General features: G+C 36.5%; 1 protein-coding gene across 1 annotated transcript in view; it reads left to right on the top strand.

Annotated features, from left to right (window-relative positions):
* The window catches only part of LOC127862413 (multiple PDZ domain protein-like), a 248,781-nt gene that overhangs the window by 171,995 nt on the left and 56,948 nt on the right, over positions 1-19,838 (top strand). Inside the window, exons 31-32 of the mRNA XM_052401512.1 lie at positions 14,196-14,392; positions 16,787-16,881. Coding sequence (XP_052257472.1) covers positions 14,196-14,392; positions 16,787-16,881 — 292 coding nt within the window. The remainder of the gene's footprint in view (positions 1-14,195; positions 14,393-16,786; positions 16,882-19,838) is intronic.

A 19,838-nucleotide genomic window follows, 5' to 3' on the forward strand; every position in this document is an offset into this window, starting at 1 on the left:
CCCCTTTTCCAATTAGAATATGCAGCAAATCTTAAAGTTTTTGTACTACCCCATTTATTTTCATTGTCCCTTGACATATTGCTTTCATATTTTGCATACTTGTTAACCAACATCACCCCAACCTATAAACAAGAGCAGACAACTCTATCGAGCATTTTGTCATAATTATTGCCCCTATTATACTTAGAATATGCATATTATTGATAAATCTATGTTAAAGTTTGCGTTCTACCCCAAATATTTCCTATATCCTTTGATATATTGCTTTTATATGTTGCATACTTATTTACCAACATGACCCCAACCTATAAACAAGAGCAGACCACAGTGTCAAGCATTTTGACATAATTATGGCCCCTTTTACATTTAGATAATTGCACATTTTGCTTAAATTGTCATAACTTTTTTATTTATGATCACATTTTATTATTACTTTGACAAAACAACACTTACCTGAATACCACAATGGATTCCACCCAAACAATGCCCCACGCCCCTACCCAGAATCCCTTCCCCCCTCCCAACCTCCCCCCCCCCCATTTATTCTTTATTTTTTTAAACATCATCTAATAAATTACCACACCCCACATTATACCCTGCTCTTTAAGTTAGTGACCATGCCAAATATTATAAGCCGCCCTCTGGAAAATGGTGTTTACTAAATGTGTACAAAGTATTATCACAGGTGTTTACTAAATGTGCACAAAGTATTATCACAGTCAAACAAATTCTGCACAGGCTAATCAGGGACGTCACTTTCTGCCCAGACTTGATTTTTGCAAAAAGACTTCCTTTAAAGAAAGAATATCATAAAAGTGAAAAATGTCTTCTTTGATTATCCTTTGCAGACTACACAGGCTAATTATAATGGATGACACTTTACGCACATTCATTGAAGCCAGTTTTCCCTGAGAGGGTCATATTAATAAAGCACTTTTAACAACCATTTTATATAATGGAGCTATAACTCTGCTCTTATCCTGCAATATCAGACACCAGATCATCATAATAAATTGTTTAACACTACTAACATGGGAAAAGAGATTACATTCTAAAAGCTCTGAGGCAAAAATACATAGGTTAAAGGCCAACATTCATTTAAATTGTGTGTGTGTGTTTTAGGGGGCTACAAATTAATAATATTATTTTGATTTTCATTAAGATTTGCTATCTGTGGGAATCCAAATTCATACATTTATTTTAATACAAAGAAAGACACAGTCAATAAGACTCTTATAAGCAAATTGACACTCAAAATCAATGAATATTTTGTACAATATTTTTAAACAAGAGCTGTCAGAGGACAACACGCTCGACTATTCGAGTGCTTGACAGTATAACGTAAGCCATCATGGGGAAATTGTTCATATTCAATAATTTATAAGACGATCTTTCAAAAATAAAAAAAGGAAAGAAAAAATACTTTTCTTTTTTTTTTGGGGGGGGGGTTGAGAGGGGGGTATAATGTGGGGTGTGGTCATTTATTAGACGATCTTTCAAAAATAAAAAAAAGGAAGAAAACAATTATTATTTTTGTTGAGGGTAGGGGGGGGGGGGGTGAGAGGGGGGTATAATGTGGGGTGTGGTAAATTATTAGATGATGTTTTAAAAAAAAAAATTTGGGGGGGGGGGGGTTGGGGGGTCACCGTCAACGCCTTCACTGACTGTTTTGACCAATCAAATCTTTTGTTGCATTATAATATGTATCAAAACTTATTGAACATTTGAAACCAAGTGCATGCTTGACCATTTAGATAAGCCCTCGTCAGTAATGACTCGTAAGCCTCATTTGCGTTTAACAAAGAATGTATAAAAACCTATGTAACTGGTTAACGCATGATAACTGGCTTATAGTGTTTTATTGAAACGGGAACCAGACCTCTCATTGTCAGACAATGGTGGTTGGAATTCCATGGCACCCACAATCAATCAGAATTTGTAAATATTAATATAATCCTGGAGCATGATTATCCAGCACAAATATTGAGATATTGAGCAGCAAGCTGTTTGCGAGAGCTATAGGCTAGACAGCCCTATCGTCATTTGTACAAAGATGGCAGATAGTCCTTTTTGACTCTCAAGGAATTGATATGTAGCAAAATTGACGGATGAATCATATTAATATTGATGTTACCATTCACCTTTTCTATCAGCGTAAATTTATGTCATGGATTCTGCATGCAACTGTTACATATTGTCACACCATCTGTGCTGCTCAAATATCCTTTGTGTGTTAGAAGTGCAGCCAATTGCATTTGCCTTAAATATGAGCCAGAAGTGCAGCCAATTGCAGTTGCCTTAAATATGAGCCAGAAGTGCAGCCAATTGCAGTTGCCTTAAATATGAGCCAGAAGTGCAGCCAATTGCATTTGCCTTAAATATGAGCCAGAAGTGCAGCCAATTGCAGTTGCCTTACATATGAGCCAGAAGTGCAGCCAATTGCAGTTGCCTTACATATGAGCCAGAAGTGCAGCCAATTGCATTTGCCTTAAATATGAGCCAGAAGTGCAGCCAATTGCAGTTGCCATAAATATGAGCCAGAAGTGCAGCCAATTGCATTTGCCTTAAATATGAGCCAGAAGTGCAGCCAATTGCAGTTGCCTTAAATATGAGCCAGAAGTGCAGCCAATTGCACTTGCCTTAAATATGAGCCAGAAGTGCAGCCAATTGCAGTTGCCTTAAATATGAGCCAGAAGTGCAGCCAATTGCAGTTGCCTTAAATATGAGCCAGAAGTGCAGCCAATTGCAGTTGCCTTACATATGAGCCAGAAGTGCAGCCAATTGCAGTTGCCTTACATATGAGCCAGAAGTGCAGCCAATTGCAGTTGCCTTAAATATGAGCCAGAAGTGCAGCCAATTGCATTTGCCTTACATATGAGCCAGAAGTGCAGCCAATTGCAGTTGCCTTACATATGAGCCAGAAGTGCAGCCAATTGAATTTGCCTTACATATGAGACGTGCTCTGTGTAAAGGGGGTTTCATGCATGTGCAGGAAGTGTCGTCCCAGATTAGCCTGTGCAGGAAACCAGACAACACTCTCCTCTTTTATGAAATTTTTCCTTAAAAATAAGGCAGAAAGTGTTGTCCCTGATTTGCTATGAGAACTGCACAGGCTAATCTGGAGTGACACTTTACAGACATGCATTAAAACCCTTTTTTCACAGAGCGCGGCCTATATATTTATGCCCCCCTTCGAAGAAGAGGGGGTATATTGCTTTGCTCATGTCGGTCGGTTGGTCTGTCGGTCGGTCTGTCGGTCTGTCGACCAGGTGGTTGTCAGACGATAACTCAAGAACGCTTGGGCCTAGGATCATTAAACTTCATAGGTACATTGATCATGACTCGCAGATGACCCCTATTGATTTTGAGGTCACTAAGTCAAAGGTCAAGGTCACGGTGACCCGAAATAGTAAAATGGTTTTTGAACGATAACTCAAGAACACATACGCCTAGGATCATGAAACTTCATGGGTAGATTGATCATGACTTGCAGATGACCCCTATTGATTTTGAGGTCACTAGGTCAAAGGTCAAGGTCACGGTGACCCGAAATAGTAAAATGGTTTCCGGATGATAACTCAAGAATGCATACGCCTAGGATCATGAAACTTCATGGGTAGATTGATCATAACTCGCAGATGACCCCTTTTGATTTTGAGGTCACTAGGTCAAAGGTCAAGGTCACGGTGACCTGAAATAGTAAAATATTTTTCGGATGATAACTCGAGGACGCATACGCCTAGGATCATGAAACTTCATAGGTAGATTGATCATGACTTGCAGATGACCCCTATTGATTTTGAGGTCACAAGGTCAAAGGTCAAGGTCACAGTGACCCGAAATAGTCAAATGATTTTCGGATGATAACTCAAGAAGGCTTTTGCCTAGGATCATGACACTTCATAGGTACATTGATTGTGACTCGCAGATGACCCCTATTGATTTTCAGGTCACTAGGTCAAAGGTCAAGGTCACAGTGACAAATATCGTATTCACACAATGGCTGCCACTACAACGGACAGCCCATATGGGGGGCATGCATGTTTTACAAACAGCCCTTGTTCATTTTGTTTTTCAACTTTTTGGTAATGCAAGTGAGCTGTGCTCTGATTAAACAAGGCTTAATGTATTTTGCAAAGTGTTGTTTTAGTTTAGCATGTGCAATTACCGCCCAAACAGGATTTTTGCTTTAAAAAAAAAGTGCCATAAAAGCTAAAAGTGTCGTCTCTGATTAGCCTGTGCGGATTGCACTTTCTGGCTTAACTGCATTTTTGCTAAGAAGTGACTTATTGATCTTTCTCTGCTTAGAAGTAAAGTAAAAATTGCTATATGCAGCCACCTTTAACGCTTTCCCACTCAGTAGCAAAGTGAAAATGGATATCTGCAAACAGCATAAAATCAGAACAGCCTGCGAGTAACTTGCAACCTGTTCAGGTTTTATGCTGTTTGCTACTCATTAGTATCTAAAGGTTGGAAATGAAGCCTTTTAAACTTTAATCTAGTAAGAAATGTCTTAAATTAAGTTTTACTTTCTTAGGGACTACAAATGCGTCAAAATACGTATCTATGTGGTAATGTCAGTTAAACCATAACAGATTCTGAGTTACTCACAGTCTGTTCAGGTTTACTGCTTTGTGCTACTGACAGCACCATAGGTGGTTAGCCTGTTGCTATGATAATAATTAGTAAAAACATCATTTTGAATGAAAAATAGTCTAATAATAAGGAACAATAAACTTATCTGAAAAAAAATCACTATCAAATATAATATATATATATATAATAAATATATATAAGGTATTCAACTCAAAATGATGAGTAGGTCACGTCAGGTGTGTATCGTGTTGTTTCTTAAAATTTGAACCAGCAATTGTTAAATATGGCAAGATATATACATTTCCAGGAAGGAAATTCATTTTTGGGTTTGATAAGACTGAGTTCATGGAATTCGCTGAACAATTGATGAAGTAATGGCTGTTCAAAGCGATGTACTCTATTTTCCTTTCATTTTGAAATTTTTTCAGAGAAGTAGATTTTTCGTTATAGTTTGATTATTTTTCATATAAAATGATGTTTTTACTAAATATTATCTGATAGCCTTACGCTAAACACCTGTGCTCAGCAGTATGTAAGGGCTGGAAATGAAGCCTTTAAAACTAGTATAAAAGGTCTTATATGATATAAAATTTTCTAAGGAACTGCACACGTATATAAGTGGGTATCAGACTGGTAAAAGATGAAACGCATAATATTTATGTAAAAATATAAGATCTGTTCAAACATGCCAGAAATGTTGAGAAAGTGTGAAAATCTCCAGTGGTGATACTGGCCAAGCCATTAGCAGATTTCTTTGTGGAAATTCTGCTTTCCTCATCATAACAGTCTGTAAGCCATTCATTATGACAGCCTTTGAGTGCTATTGATTGCTTAATAGTGTGCACTCCCCTCTATAGAGGCATCAATTTGCAATCCATTTCCAGTGAATCCTTGTCATGAAATTTTAATAACTATTTGCTTTAATATTGATGTATTTCATGTTAAACATAGTCTGACTTGAAATTAAAATTCATAAACCATATCAAGATGATTTTATTGTTGGTTTGGTTATACTGAATAGTTCCAGAGATTTTGCTCTTTGGTTTTAATGTACATCTATTCTTTCTAAAATAGATATTGTTTCCATAGAGAATATATTTATTTTACACCTTAGGCATACACAAGCAATCAACCCTTTAGCACTTTGATACCTATTTAACTCTTCTGGCTTTATGCTGTTTGCTCATAGCCATTTTCCCTTTTCTTCTGAGTGGGAACGGGTTAATGCATGTGCGTAGTCAAGCATTGTCGGTGATAAACATTAAGTAGAGTTTCAACATTGACTAATTGTGACTCTGTCCATTTGATACATTTAAATGCACATCAGGAAAGTGATCTATCTAAGGAATGAACTGATAATTTCTCATAAGACACAACCATATCAGTCCATCTTTTACACCTAAAAGCATGCCTAGGAAAAATGTGATTCTGCTTAGTTTGAACACCATGGTAATTATAACTTTAAATCTATAAAAAAGCCACAATAATTATGACTAAATACAATTAAAACCCTGTGGTAATTATGACTTAAAAACTATTAAAAACCAAGTGGTATTATGACTCAAATACTTTTGAAACCAAGTGGTAATTATGACTTAAATGCTATTGAAACCAAATGTTAATTATGACTGAAATACTATTGAAACCCATAGGTAATTATGACTTAAATACTATTGAAACCAAGTGATAATTATGACTAATACTTTTGAAACCAAGTGGTAATTATGACTTAAATACTATTGTAACCAAGTGGTAATTATAACTTAAATACTATTGAAACCTTATGGTAATTATTAATTTATAACTATTGAAACCAAGTGGTCATTATCACTTTAATACTATTGAAACATGGTGGTATTTATGACTTAAATATTATTGAAACCAAGTGGTAATTATGACTTAAATGCTATTGCAACTAATTGTTAATTAGGACACAAATACTATTGAAACCCATGGGTTATTTAAATGACTTAAATACTATTTGAGTAAATAAGTAAGTAAAATTGTTTATTATAGTGGCATGTGCTCTATAACAAAGCATCATATTAATATATATACAAATGTGGTTTGCACCTGACCCAATGGGCCTATCAGTCATCAAAACAAAATATTTCAAATTATATACAATACTATTGAAACCAAGTGATAATAATGACTTAATTACTATTGAAACCACGTGCTAAATATGACTTAAATATTATTGAAACCAAGTGGTAATTATAACTAAAATACTGTTGAGCCAGCAAGAAATCTAAACCAACAAAATGAAACTCACAATTCCAGATGCAATTTCAATCCCTACAATTGAAGCAAGAAGAAAACCCAATCTGTACCAGGAGCCAATAAAGCCATCAAGAGATGCAGACATTTCATCATCACCCCTTGCTCAGTTGGCTCACCTGTTGATAGAAAGCATATTTACTGCAAGGAATTTCAATCTTGCCTCCCACACACACCACTTTGATTGCAAATGAACAAATGTGAAGTCTGAGGGCTTCAATGCAAAACAGATGTATCTGTGTTACATTTCTACAAGAGATTATACGTTTCATGCCAATTGCTGTAAAATCTGTCTAATAAACTGATAACTTTTGCTGCTTTTAACTCTTTCAGTGCTGGAACTGAATTTTGAAGGCCTTTGCAAACAGTTTGGATCCAGATGAGACGCCACACAACGTGGCGTTTCATCAGGATTCAAACTGTTTGCTATTCTGATAGTATTCTTTGAAAAAAAATAGAAGAAAATGCTAATTTTCAAAATTCAGCAGACGACACTTTTCCCAGCATGCAAAGGGTTAAAGTCTAACATCCTTAGGATATTGTGCTATGGGCTGATATCAGTGAGTTTGTATTTGTGATTATGTTATCTTTATCTATGAAATTATTTATGAAAACAGTTTAAAGTTCTAAGCGCACAAAGGTCTACTTAGACGTAAAGTGCAGAACTGAAATGAGAGGAATATTAAAGAGCAACGCCTTAAAAGCTCAAATAACGGTTTAATGAATGAATGCCTTAAAAACTCAGTCATAAGCGGAGATATATTCCTTTAAAATCTTTTTTAAGTGCAGTCTCCACTGATGAGGTGGAACACGACATTTCAAAATAAAATTCAATGAAGATCGATTTTCCGCAACGACATTGTGGTATGGTTGTAATCGTTGTTCAGGACACGCGTTGATATAAAACACGCAAACATAATTTTTAAACTGATACATACCATTTTATATCATCACAGTTTGCAACTTCACTCTTTTTTTTATTGATAATGTTATCTTATTTGGGACGATACATTGCACTATGACTGAATTTTTGTTAAGAAAAGACATCCTTTATGCAAAAAACTCCAAAAAAGCAGAAAATTGTGTCCCTGATAATGCACAGGCTAATGTGTGACAACACTTCAAGCATATGCATTAAACCAGGTTTTCACAGAATGGGGCTCAAATAGAAATATTGTTGGAAAATCAGGTTTAAAGTATGAAATTCCGATTAATTTGCAGAATGCATCCCGCACAAGATCAGGCAAATGTTAAGTTTAGCAAGTAGAAAAAATTAATAAACTTAATTTGGGTCGTGCTCTGTGAAGAGGGGGTTTACTGCAAGTGTATAAAGTGTAGTCCTAGATTAGTCCACAGGCTAATCCGGGACAACACTTTACGCACTTTCATTTAATCCCCTTTTCACAGAGCACAGCCCATTTTAATTTCAATATTTGTTTCTTGACATGAAAAAGTCTCATATACATGTATCAGTAGCTGTGTTCTCAGAATGCAGAATAATGTTGGTCATACCATTTATCTTTTAGGAAGTCTAAAAAGATTCTTCAAATGAAGTGTTCTGTGTGAAACAGTTCAACCTGATACAAAGAAATCGTAGAGTTCCATGTTTAACTCTTGAAACATAATTCTTCCATATTCATTATGTGTTTTTATGCCCCCCTTCGAAGAAAAGGAGGTATATGTCAGTCATGTCAGTCGGTCCGTCCGTCGGTCCGTCCACCAGATGGTTTCTGGATGATAACTCAAGAACGCTTAGGCCTAGGATCATGAAACTTCATAGGTACTTGATAATGACTGGCAGATGACCCCTATTGATTTTCAGGTCACTAGGTCAAAGGTCAAGTTCACAGTGACTCAAAATAGTAAAATGATTTCCGGATGATAACTCAAGAATGCTTACACCTAGGATCATGAAACTTCATAGGAACATTGATCATGACTGGCAGATGACCCCTATTGATTTTCAGGTCACTAGGTCAAAGGTCAAGGTCACGGTGACTCGAAACAATAAAATGGTTTCCTGATGATAACTCAAGAATAATTAGGCCTAGGATCATGCAACTTAATAGGTACATTGATCATGACTGGCAGATGACCCCTATTGACATTAAGGTCACTAGGTCAAAGGTCAAGGTCACAGTGACAAAAAATGTATTCAGACAATGGCTGCCACTACAACTGACAGCCCATATGGGGGGCATGCATGTTTTACAAACAGCCATTGTTTTTGGTAAATTTTCAATTAATCTGTTTGCATTTAAGAATTATATGAAATAACATTTTGGAAGATTTCATACAATTACAGCTTATTCTTGTGTTCTTTTCATTATAAAAAGTTCTGTTAGAGGCCTGAAACCTTGTTTCCAGAGGCTGACTGATAAACAGGGCACTTACAATTCTGTGTGTGTTGGATAATTTATCATAACTGAGTGATGTTTGTCAGGATCATATTTGTTTCAATTTCATCATGCAGTTTGAAGATAACTTTTAAAGCACAAATGACCACCATGAGAATAGGAAGTGTATTTCCCTTCCTCTAGGGTCAAGGTCACACTTAATTGTAAATAGTTTTGCCATGAAACATCTTGTTTGCAATTTAACATAATAAATTATGAATGTGGTTTTTCCTCCTTTCAGCTAATTTCCTCCCTTTCAATGTCAAACTTATTTTACAAATAGTTATTAACCTTTTACGGATCTATATAAAAATGAAAGGTTGAAAAAATCCTGTAAGGGGGGGGGGGGGGGGGGTAGGGCATTTTCTTCTCTTTAGGTGGTTCTTAAATCACATATCTGATAATTCATCATGCAATTTTAATTTATTTCATAAGTGGAGACAGCATGTCTTATGTGCTCATCTCCCAACCTCAAAGTTCAAGGTAACACTGAAAGGTCAAACGTTACGTTCAGTAACTTCATCTTTGGCCATATAATTTGAAAGTTATTTACCACAAATTTTTACGAAGTGGGAACAGCATTTTCCTAGCAAATAGGTCAAGGGCAAAGTTAGAGGTCAACTTTTAAATGTGAGCATTATACAGCTTGTCAAAACAACAACATTATTTTCAACATGGAATTTATATTTAAAAACTTACCAAACATGTTCAAAATGTACAGATGGCTTTTCACCTCTACCACCTTTCTCCACGCAAAAATTAAATTCAAAATATGCGTCAGATTTTGAAAAAAAACACAATTTGTCTCAACTCTCACTTCATCATTTATCATGCATTTGTTTTTCAAGAATTAACCTCGAATGACTCCTTTTTGAGTAGGTGCGTCAAACACAAATTGTTAACAAAAGTCAATGTAATTTTTGAAGGTCAAAAGTTTAACATTTGTCCTGTTAAATAATGTATGCAGCAGGCATTATAGATAATAGACTACATGTAGCAGGGTAGTGATTTTATGCCCATCAGATTTATTCAGGGTTTGTGTCAGTAATTGTTGACTATTCATAAAAAAAATGGGGTTAGGGGGGGCAACTGACTGCTTCATGTTTTGTAAGCAGCCTAAAACAGCATGTTTAACAAGAAATATCTTTAAAAAAGATATACGGCTAAATAGTTTAATGAATGAGATCAAGGATAGCGAATGTCTTTTTCTGTGCAGTTCTTAGCTGCATCACACGCAGTACGGGATGTTACGGGGAGTTTTCGCGGCTTATTTTACATTATAACATATTGCTGGTCATAAACCTATAGATACAAAACAGAAAACCAGAAGAAGAATGGAAGTGAAATTTAAAAATATGAGTCAACCGGCCACACGAGAACAAACCTGTTTTAGTGGTCTGTCGGGCATTGCTATTTGATTCGATTATTAACAGTATCGAGAATCATTGTGCTCATGCTTTAAGTGATATTATGGGCATTTTGCACTGTTGAATTGAGCTGAAAAGAATTAACAGGTCAAAATAGTTAGTTAAAATGTGGTTACTGATCAATTATCTGCAACTCACCTTGCTACCAGTTGTTTATAAAAATATATTTTATATTCGATATTCTTACGTGACCCACCCAGTCCTGTAAGCCGAAATGATCCGTAAAACAATATTGTGTCTTTGTGTCGTATGAACAAATCTGCACTAAAACTAAATTTAGGTTCAACTCGTAAACGCATGATCAGTTGTCAAACGAAAGTACGGTTGATATTCAAATGCATTATTTTTCTCTTTCTGGTATATTGTTTTAGTATGTTGATGCTGCATTAATTACTATAAGTGTATATGAAGTAGAAACATTAAAAATAATCAACGGTTGCGATAGACACCTATAAACTGTTACATGCTCATAATATCACTTTAGTACATTAGGCAATATGGTGGAATAATTATTGTTAAATTTATTAAAAATAATATTTATCATTGTATTGTTGAAAACACATTAAGAATCTATTATTGACATACCATAATTATATTGCTGAATATCTTCTTTTAACATATTTCTGGTCTAAAGAAAATTCCAGGTCACCTAGTTCACGGATAGCGTCTTTATTATATAACGATTATTTTACTGACCGCGAACTCCGGTGATGACCTGTATATAAACTCTGAATGTCCGCGACTTGACCCGAAACCTCGCGGGTTGAAATGCAATTCTTTAAAGTGAGGCCTCGCTTCCACTGCTCTTTATACTTTTACATGTTAACATGTTGACAGGAATATGGAAGTAAGTACTAAATATGAGAACATAGCCTTTTAAGTATAAACGCTTTTGCGCTGGTAATACTCTGAAAATAAAAGGTGTACGCACAAATTGTATTGATGTCGAGAATTGAGTGTAAAACTATTCTATCTATTAAGCCTTTTAATTAGAGATAAAATTGTTTCATACAGTAAAACAGTGTTACAAAGACGAGGATGTTTCCAATGTTCTGGTGGTATACTCAAATCAGCCAATGGAATAAATGAAGTGTATTCATTCGTACCTAGCCGCGGGAAATTTTATTTGAATTTTATTGGACACTTACAAAGGTCAAGTCAGGGTGAAAAGCTGGCTTAATGCAGCTTACGCGCGGAAAAAACGCCAAACATTACACTGGCACAATTAATTTCATTTGGCACTAATAGCATTTTTGATATGGACTTTTCATTGGCTGTTGTTTTAGAATCTTCCAATCTAAATCTGTCTTTGAAAATGTGTTTGTGATTTATTTGCTGATTTGTTTGCAAATGGTGTCGTGGACATTGTGAAGGCCTTTATCGAAAGAACAGAAAACTCCTACCACTAGTATCAGCATTTGAAAAATCAGTGAATAACAAATTAACCTTTCCCACGAAGACACATATTTTGACATGTTTGTAGTCTCTCAGAAAGTTATATTAAATTGAAGACCTTAAAAGATTCAAGTTTTAAAGGCTTCATTTCCAACCCTTAGATACTGATGATTAGCAAACAGCATAAAACCTTAACAGACAGCAAGTTAATCGCAGGCTGTTCTGGTTTTATGCTGTTTGCTTAAAGCAATTATCACCTTGCCTCTGTGTGGGAAAGTTAAAAAAAAACGCATAGAAAACAAGAATATAAAATACGGCTGATATGAAGTAAAAAGCAATATCAGCTTCTGAATGATGAAGGTAATTGTACTTGTTAACTGAAGTCGGAAGTGTTAAATTCCATCTTAGATGTGATTAAACCATGAACTATGAATCCCGTGGTAATTTGTTGTTAATTGAACTCTGTAAAAGTGCTGACCATAATTATTGTGAAAGTAAATAATTTCCCTTCCAGATTGAGAAGCAAAATGGACAAGGTGACAAGTTCACCCCAATAGATACAGTTATATTTGCATTGATAGTAATTGAATGTGAGGTAAATAAGCATTAGAAAATGTCTTGTAATGTTCAACAGAAAGTTAATTTCTCTTTCTGTTTTAAAAGTTTTGTCACCACAATATTCATATCTGGTCAGAAATCAGTTGCTATAATTTTGCTCTCTTTTGATTTGCCCTCAATCACACTATTGATGCAGCTAGCTTGTTTTTGTTTCCATCTGATAATGTTTTTAAAGGGATCTTTTCACGCTTTGGTAAATTGACAAAATTGAAAAAAGTTGTTTCAGATTCGCACATTTTCGTTTAAGTTATGATATTTGTGAGGAAACAGTAATACTGAACATTTACCATGGTGTAATATAGCCATTATATGCATCTTTTGACGATTTTAAAACATAAACATTATAAAGCGTTGCAACGCGAAACGATTGAATAATTTGGAGAGTTCTGTTTTTGTCGTTAAATTTTGTGAAACTACGAAGATTGCTTATATAAGGTATAAAATACGTCAAGTATGTGTACTCGGCGGAATAGCTCAGTAGGCTAAAGCGTTTTTACTTCTGGACTCTGGCAGGACTCCAGGGGTCACTGGTTCGAAACCTGCTCCGGGCAATGTTCTTTTCCTTTTTTAAATTTTATTCTTGATTTTTTACTGGAGCTTTTACGATCCAATGTTTACATTTATAAATATAAAGCATTTAATGAATAAGTTAAAAAATGCCAAAATCTGTGAAAAGGCCCCTTTAATTGTTCTCTATAGAGCTTGGATATCTGATGCCTGTATTTGACCGACATGTTTGCAATATTTTTCATAACAGGTTGAATGTTTTGCACTTAATGTTTACATCATTAATTGATGGCTTTCAGTGTGTCTCACAGGGAGGTATGGGGTTTTGTTTGTCAGTTTGGCATAAGGTTTATTTTTCTGGTACGGAGTTTTGCTTGGCAGTTTGGCGTTAAGTTTGTGTTTCCTGTATGTGGTTTTGTTTGTCAGTTTGGTGTTAAGTTTGTGTTTCCTGTATGGGGTTGTGTTTGTCAGTTTGGTGTTAAGTTTGTGTTTCCTGTATGGGGTTTTGTTTGTCAGTTTGGTGCTAGGTTTGTGTTTCAGATATGGGGTTTTGTTTGTGCTTTGGAAGTAAGGTTCCTTGGACAAATATGGGGTATTGTTTGGTAGTTGGGTTTGTGGGTCTGATATGGGTTTTTATGTCCCCCTGTCTATACTGGGGGACATATTGTTTTTGCCCTGTCTGTTTGTTGATTTGTTGGTTTGTTTGCGTCAAACTTTAACATTGGCCATAACTTTTGCAATATTGTAGATAGCAACTTGATGTTTGGCATGCATGTGTATCTCATGGAGCTGCACATTTAAAAGGTCAAGGTCATCCTTCAAGATCAAAGGTCAAATATATGGGGGGGACATAGTGTTTCACAAACACATTTTGTTGTTTGTGGGTTTTGCAGTAAGTACAACACTTCAAAGTGTGTTTTCAGTAAGTATGACCAGTTAAACATCACTTTCAAGGAAAAGTATTTTATTGATTAAGAACGTATTCAACGCCGCTATGGTGACCTGAACGGGGAGCTGCATCTGGTGGATCTTGTGCGAGGAACCAGCGGGCTGGGAATCAGCCTTGCAGGCAACAAGGACCGCAACACGATGAGCGTCTTTGTTGCCGGGATACAACCGGACAGCGCTGCAGACCAAGATGGCCGCATCATCGTGGGTGATGAGCTGCTGGAGGTAAAGTTAAAATGTTTAAACTATTGATTTAAGCTTATTTGCCCTAAAGGCGATCCAGAAACCCCTCCCATAGTGTTGTCATTTATAATATGTGCCTCGCTCTGGGAAAATAGGGTTCAATGAATGTGTGAAAGTGCCTTCCAAGATTAGCTGATGCAGTCTGCACAGGCTAATCAAGACAGATACATTTGGCCTAGACTTGATTTTTGTTAAGAAGAGACTTCCTTTACAGAAAAATAAAAGCAGAAAGTGCTGTCCTGATTAGCCTGTACGAACTGCACAGGGTTATCTGGAATAATCTGGAATGTCACTAATTAAATGCATCTGTGTTGATTTTAAATCGCCCCTTTGGCGCAAAAAGATAAGCAAGTGCAGCACACACTTTCAACATTGAAGGGTATTATTTTGCTTTCATATTATTTCACCCCATAAGTGCGTAAGAGGTTCCATTCTACGTTAGCGTTACCGATTGCCGAAATCGCCATTGGCGATTACAATTCCTAGCTGGCGATTAAAAATAAGATTTTCATGAAATTGGCGATTGAAAAAAAAAGACCTTAGCTTTACAAATGCACACTCTAAATGCCCGTTTTCAGGCCTTATAATCACCAGAAACATGGCCAAGATAACACAGATAACACCCTTACCGGAAATGCCCCAGGGGATAATGACGACCGTCTAGGTCACGCTTTACACTGCGACCGTGTAATGACCTATGCTATAGATGTTACGATTCAATGTTATTGAATCGACCAGTACGGAATTGTCATTTAATCAGATGGGCGGAGTAATGGCATTGACATAGTCACTTTAAACTAATTTCCAAAGAAACAACGATTTTGATTGGCTAAAAAAGTCAATAAGAGTAACTTCCCTTTATGGTCGCTATGCGACTTGAAAGACCGATTTAGAAAGTGAGTTGCAGATTCCGGGAAAAATGGATGCTGCAAGCGAAAATGGAAAGTCGAAGCAACAGGAATTAACACAATTCTTTAGAAAAGAAAGTGCAGGCCAGAATAATGTAAACTCAGGAAATGACCGAATGTTAGGTTCGCGATCGGAGGACGTCTAAAATAGTGCAGACATGAATGCAGAATCTGTAAGGTCTACCTGTCAAGTCTCACGGTTTCGTCGTGAGTCTCACGGTTTTTGACAGGCAATGACGGTCTCATGCTGACTAAGTAATTTCTCACGCATTTCTTCAAAAACAAAACAAAAATGAAAAAAAAGTAATGTTTGGATTTTATAAAATGTTGAATAATAACTTCCGAGACGGGCGGGCTGTTTTAGTGGTTTCAAACCTAAATATCACATGTACCGAAAACCGTTTAACGATGTTAATGTATCATTGTCACTACGCAACCGGTGTCTATGTAAACAAAAAAATCGGCTGCAAAATGTCAGCAAGCGGCTCACCAGCAAAGAAAAATTAAAAAAAATTCAAGCAAAAAAATGGCTAATTTCAGACAAAAATAGTCTAAATTTTGCTCAGGAAATAGCCCCAAAACGCACCCCAGACGATCAAAGATCCAAAAATTTTACAGGGGGGGGGGGGGGGGGGCTTGCCCCTGGACCCCCCTAGAATTGGTGACTAAGTTTTTTTTCTTAGCGCTAACCTAGGGTACCATGTGACATTAAAATTAGACGTCACATGGTATCTCTTACGCACTTATGGGGCGAAATAATATGAAAGCAAAATAATACGCTTCAATGTTGAAAGTGTGTACTGCACTTGCTTATCTGGGATGACACTTTACGCATATGTTTTAAGTCCAGTTTTCCCAAGAACAAGGCTCAAATATGCACAACAATATATAACACGCTCTGTTTTAGCTCACCTGAGCAAAATTTTCTCACGGTTAGCTTTTGTGATCGCCTTTTGGTCAGTCATCCATTGTGTGGCGTCACATTTGCCTTGTTAACACACTAGGAGCCATATTTTTTGTCCGAAATATATTGGGCTGCACTTGTCAGTTCCTTTGTATCTTTGTTTAGCGACTTTGAGCCTTGTAGGCTCTCTTGTTAACTTGGTCTCATGGCTTGAGCCCCGTCATCCTTGTGTATTGGATTTGTGTTGTATTTTGGCCCTGCTCTGTGAAAAGGGGGTGTAATGCATGTGACAAAAGTGTCGTCCCAGATTAGCCTGTGCAGTCCGTACAGGCAAATCAGGGACAACACTTAACGCTTTAATGTTAATTTTCGATTAAAGAAAGTCTCATCTTAGCAAAAATCCAGTTTATGCGGAAACTGTCGTCCCTGATTAGCCAGTGCAGACTGCACAGGCTAATCTGGAATGACACTTTCCGCACATTCATTAAACCCCCTTTTCACAGAGGGTGGCTTTATTGTATTGGTTGATGATTGAAATGTTTATTGCGTTGTTTGTGATTGCAGGTGAATGGCAATGTCCTATATGGTCGAAGCCACCTCAACGCCTCCGCGATTATCAAAGGACTCACAACACCTGTGATTAAAATAGTTCTCCTGAGGTAAAGTAGTTCTCATATTGAAAACTCATACATAAATTATAATAATAGTGTTGGTCAAAATTATTTCTTACAACCACTTAAAGCGAGAGACTCAAAGCATAGTGCAAGTCCACTCAACCATGAGGACTGACATCATGTCTATCACAGTGTCCATATAATGTCTGGTCCTGCCAAATTTATAACATACCACAGCTAGTCTAGACTGGAAGGTCACCAATAATTAGTGGTTTTTATTAGCTCGGCTGTTTTCGGAGAAAACCCTAGGTATTGTCATAGCTAGCTCGTACGCCGTCAGCGTCGTGCTAAAACCTTAACATTGCCTCTAAAATCAAAGTGCTTCCACCTACAACATTGAAACTTTATATGTATCTGCACCTTCTACACGCCATACTCATTTTTGGGTCACTAGGTCAAAGGTCAAGGTCACTGTGACCTCTAATAGTGTTCTGACACGCTTTCATTTATTCAAAACTGCACCCGCGCCCGAGCGTTGGCACCAGCTATGCGATGCCCATTTTATGTTCCCGGATCGAATGATCCGGGGTATGTTATTATTGGCCTGTCTGTCCGTCAGTCAGTCAGTCATTCATTCATTGTATGTGTGTGTCCCAAAACTTTAACCTTGGTCATAACTTTTGCAATATTGAAGATAGCAACTTGATATTTGGCATGCATGTGTTTCTCATGGAGCTGCACATTTTGATTGGTGAAAGGTCAAGGTCATTCTTCAATATCTAAGGTCAAATGTATGGCTTCAAAGCAGCCCAATAGGGGGCATTGTGTTTCTGACAAACACATCTCTTTTTTTATGGGTGCAAAATGATCTTAATGTAGAGTTTGTGAACAGTGTGCAACATGTTTGGGTCCTCCTCAAAGGTCAAGGTCACACCTTGCAGTCTGCAATGCAGGGACAACACTTTCTGTAAAAATTGGAATTTTCAGTAAGAAAAAAATCCTTTAAACAAAAAATCCAGTAAAGCCGAATGTGTAGTCCCTGAGTAGCCTCTGCAGTCTGCACAGGCTAATCTGGGACATCAATTTAGGCACATTCACTAAGCCTTTTTTTTCCAAGAGCAACATCATATTGTAACAAAAAAATATTCTCAACTCTTTTATCTAACTTACTAGATAACTTTTTGATATGTAATGGTGCAATTAACAAAATCGAATGTCACCTATATTATAAACATCAATAAATACTTCTTACAAACTAATTCCCTTAGTGTTTTCTTTTTGCATAATAGTGCTAGCTATTTCGCCCTATTTAATTTATCAAAACATGACATGTTAAGAAATATTTTAAATCAAATCTCTTCTCAAAATTAATTATATCATGCCTGATGAATTTTTTTTTCTCAGCTATTTTACATGTCAATTCTGTGGCCATTGCTAGAAGATGTCGCTTCAAACATTACCACAGTCTTATATGATACTTAAGATTTCCACGGTGATTGCTGATCGCCATGGCAACAGCTTTCATTTTTCAAAAGTCTTACCAATGTGACAGTTCACTGGCACAGGCAGATCCTCATAATGATCATAATGTCACACATTGAAGGATTAGTGTCCATTACAGTCTTATGATTCTTGGCTTTGTGTCACAATTAATTAATTAATTTCTTTACCACTCAGATATGTATTTTCATGCATTTGTAGTCCCTTAGAAAGTTATATTTAATGAAAGACCTTTCTTACTAGATTCAAGTTTTTAAGGCTTCATCTTCAAATCTTAGATACTGATGAGCAGCATCCCTAAATCCCTCATATTGTAGTGTTGCTGTTATATGTTATGTAAAGACAATTTTGCATAAATATTTATACCTGTTTAGATTCTGCAACTACGTTTGCAGAGTGGGAAAAAGCAGAAGCCAAACCTTGTTTGCTTTCTTGAAAATATGGTTTATAATGGCAGATTGTTTTCCCCAAATAATCCATTAACATAAAGGCCAAAGACAACATGAAAACAATTTTGGGAAAATAAAGGCCAAAGACAACATAAACATTATGTTGGGAAGCCAAAATAGCTACCTAGCATATCACAACATTAGACTTAAATGCTATAAGTTCTCAAATAGCCCTTTACCACTAAGATATGTATTTTGACATATGTGTAATCCCTTTAAAAGTTCAATTTAATTAAAAACCTTTCATACTAGATTTAAGTTTTAAAGGCTTCATTTCCAACCCTTAGATACTTATGAGTCACTCGCAAGCTGTTCTGGTTTTACGCTGTTTTCACATAGCCGTTTTCACTTTGCTTCTGAGTGGGAAAGGGTTGACCCAGTTATAGGCCAACAGTGTCAACTTGTTACAGTGTCTATTGTGTTCACAACATGCCAAGATGTGGCTCAAAATTTTCACAGCTCTATGGTGCTTAGCTATCAAAGCTGGTGGACTTTTCCCAGTGGACAATGTGATTGCAAAGACAGTGGAAAACTGCAAAAAAATGTCTGCCAAGTTTTGAACACTTGCACAAGTAATGAAGATGAAGATCAGGAATTTGTCTGGCTTCCTGATAATATCCATGCCTCTGGCGCCTCTTCTTGCTAGATTGGTGCAAATGGTACCATGTGACCTTCAATTGATACAGTACCTTTCTGCATCAATTGAGTGAATTATGAAGGTAACATGCAATGTCAGGATAATTATAATTTATGAACCTCTCTCTTGCGAAATGGGGCTTAATATATGTGCGTTAAGCCTTTGCATGCTGGGAAATTTGTCGTCTGCTAAAATGTTGACTGCTGAATGTCTAAAATTAGCATTTTCTTCGATTTTTTTCATAGAATTGTATCAGAATAGCAAACAGTTTGGATCCTGATGAGACGCCACGTTCTGTGGCGTCTCATCTGGATCCAAACTGTTTGCAAAGGCCTTCAAAATTCGGTTCCCGCACTGAAAGGGTTAAGACCTTTTCTTTATAGATTCACATTTTAAAGGCTTCATTTCAAAATGTA

The sequence above is a fragment of the Dreissena polymorpha genome, chromosome 16 (genome assembly GCF_020536995.1).
Source record: "Dreissena polymorpha isolate Duluth1 chromosome 16, UMN_Dpol_1.0, whole genome shotgun sequence".
Classification (NCBI taxonomy): Eukaryota; Metazoa; Mollusca; class Bivalvia; order Myida; family Dreissenidae; genus Dreissena; species Dreissena polymorpha.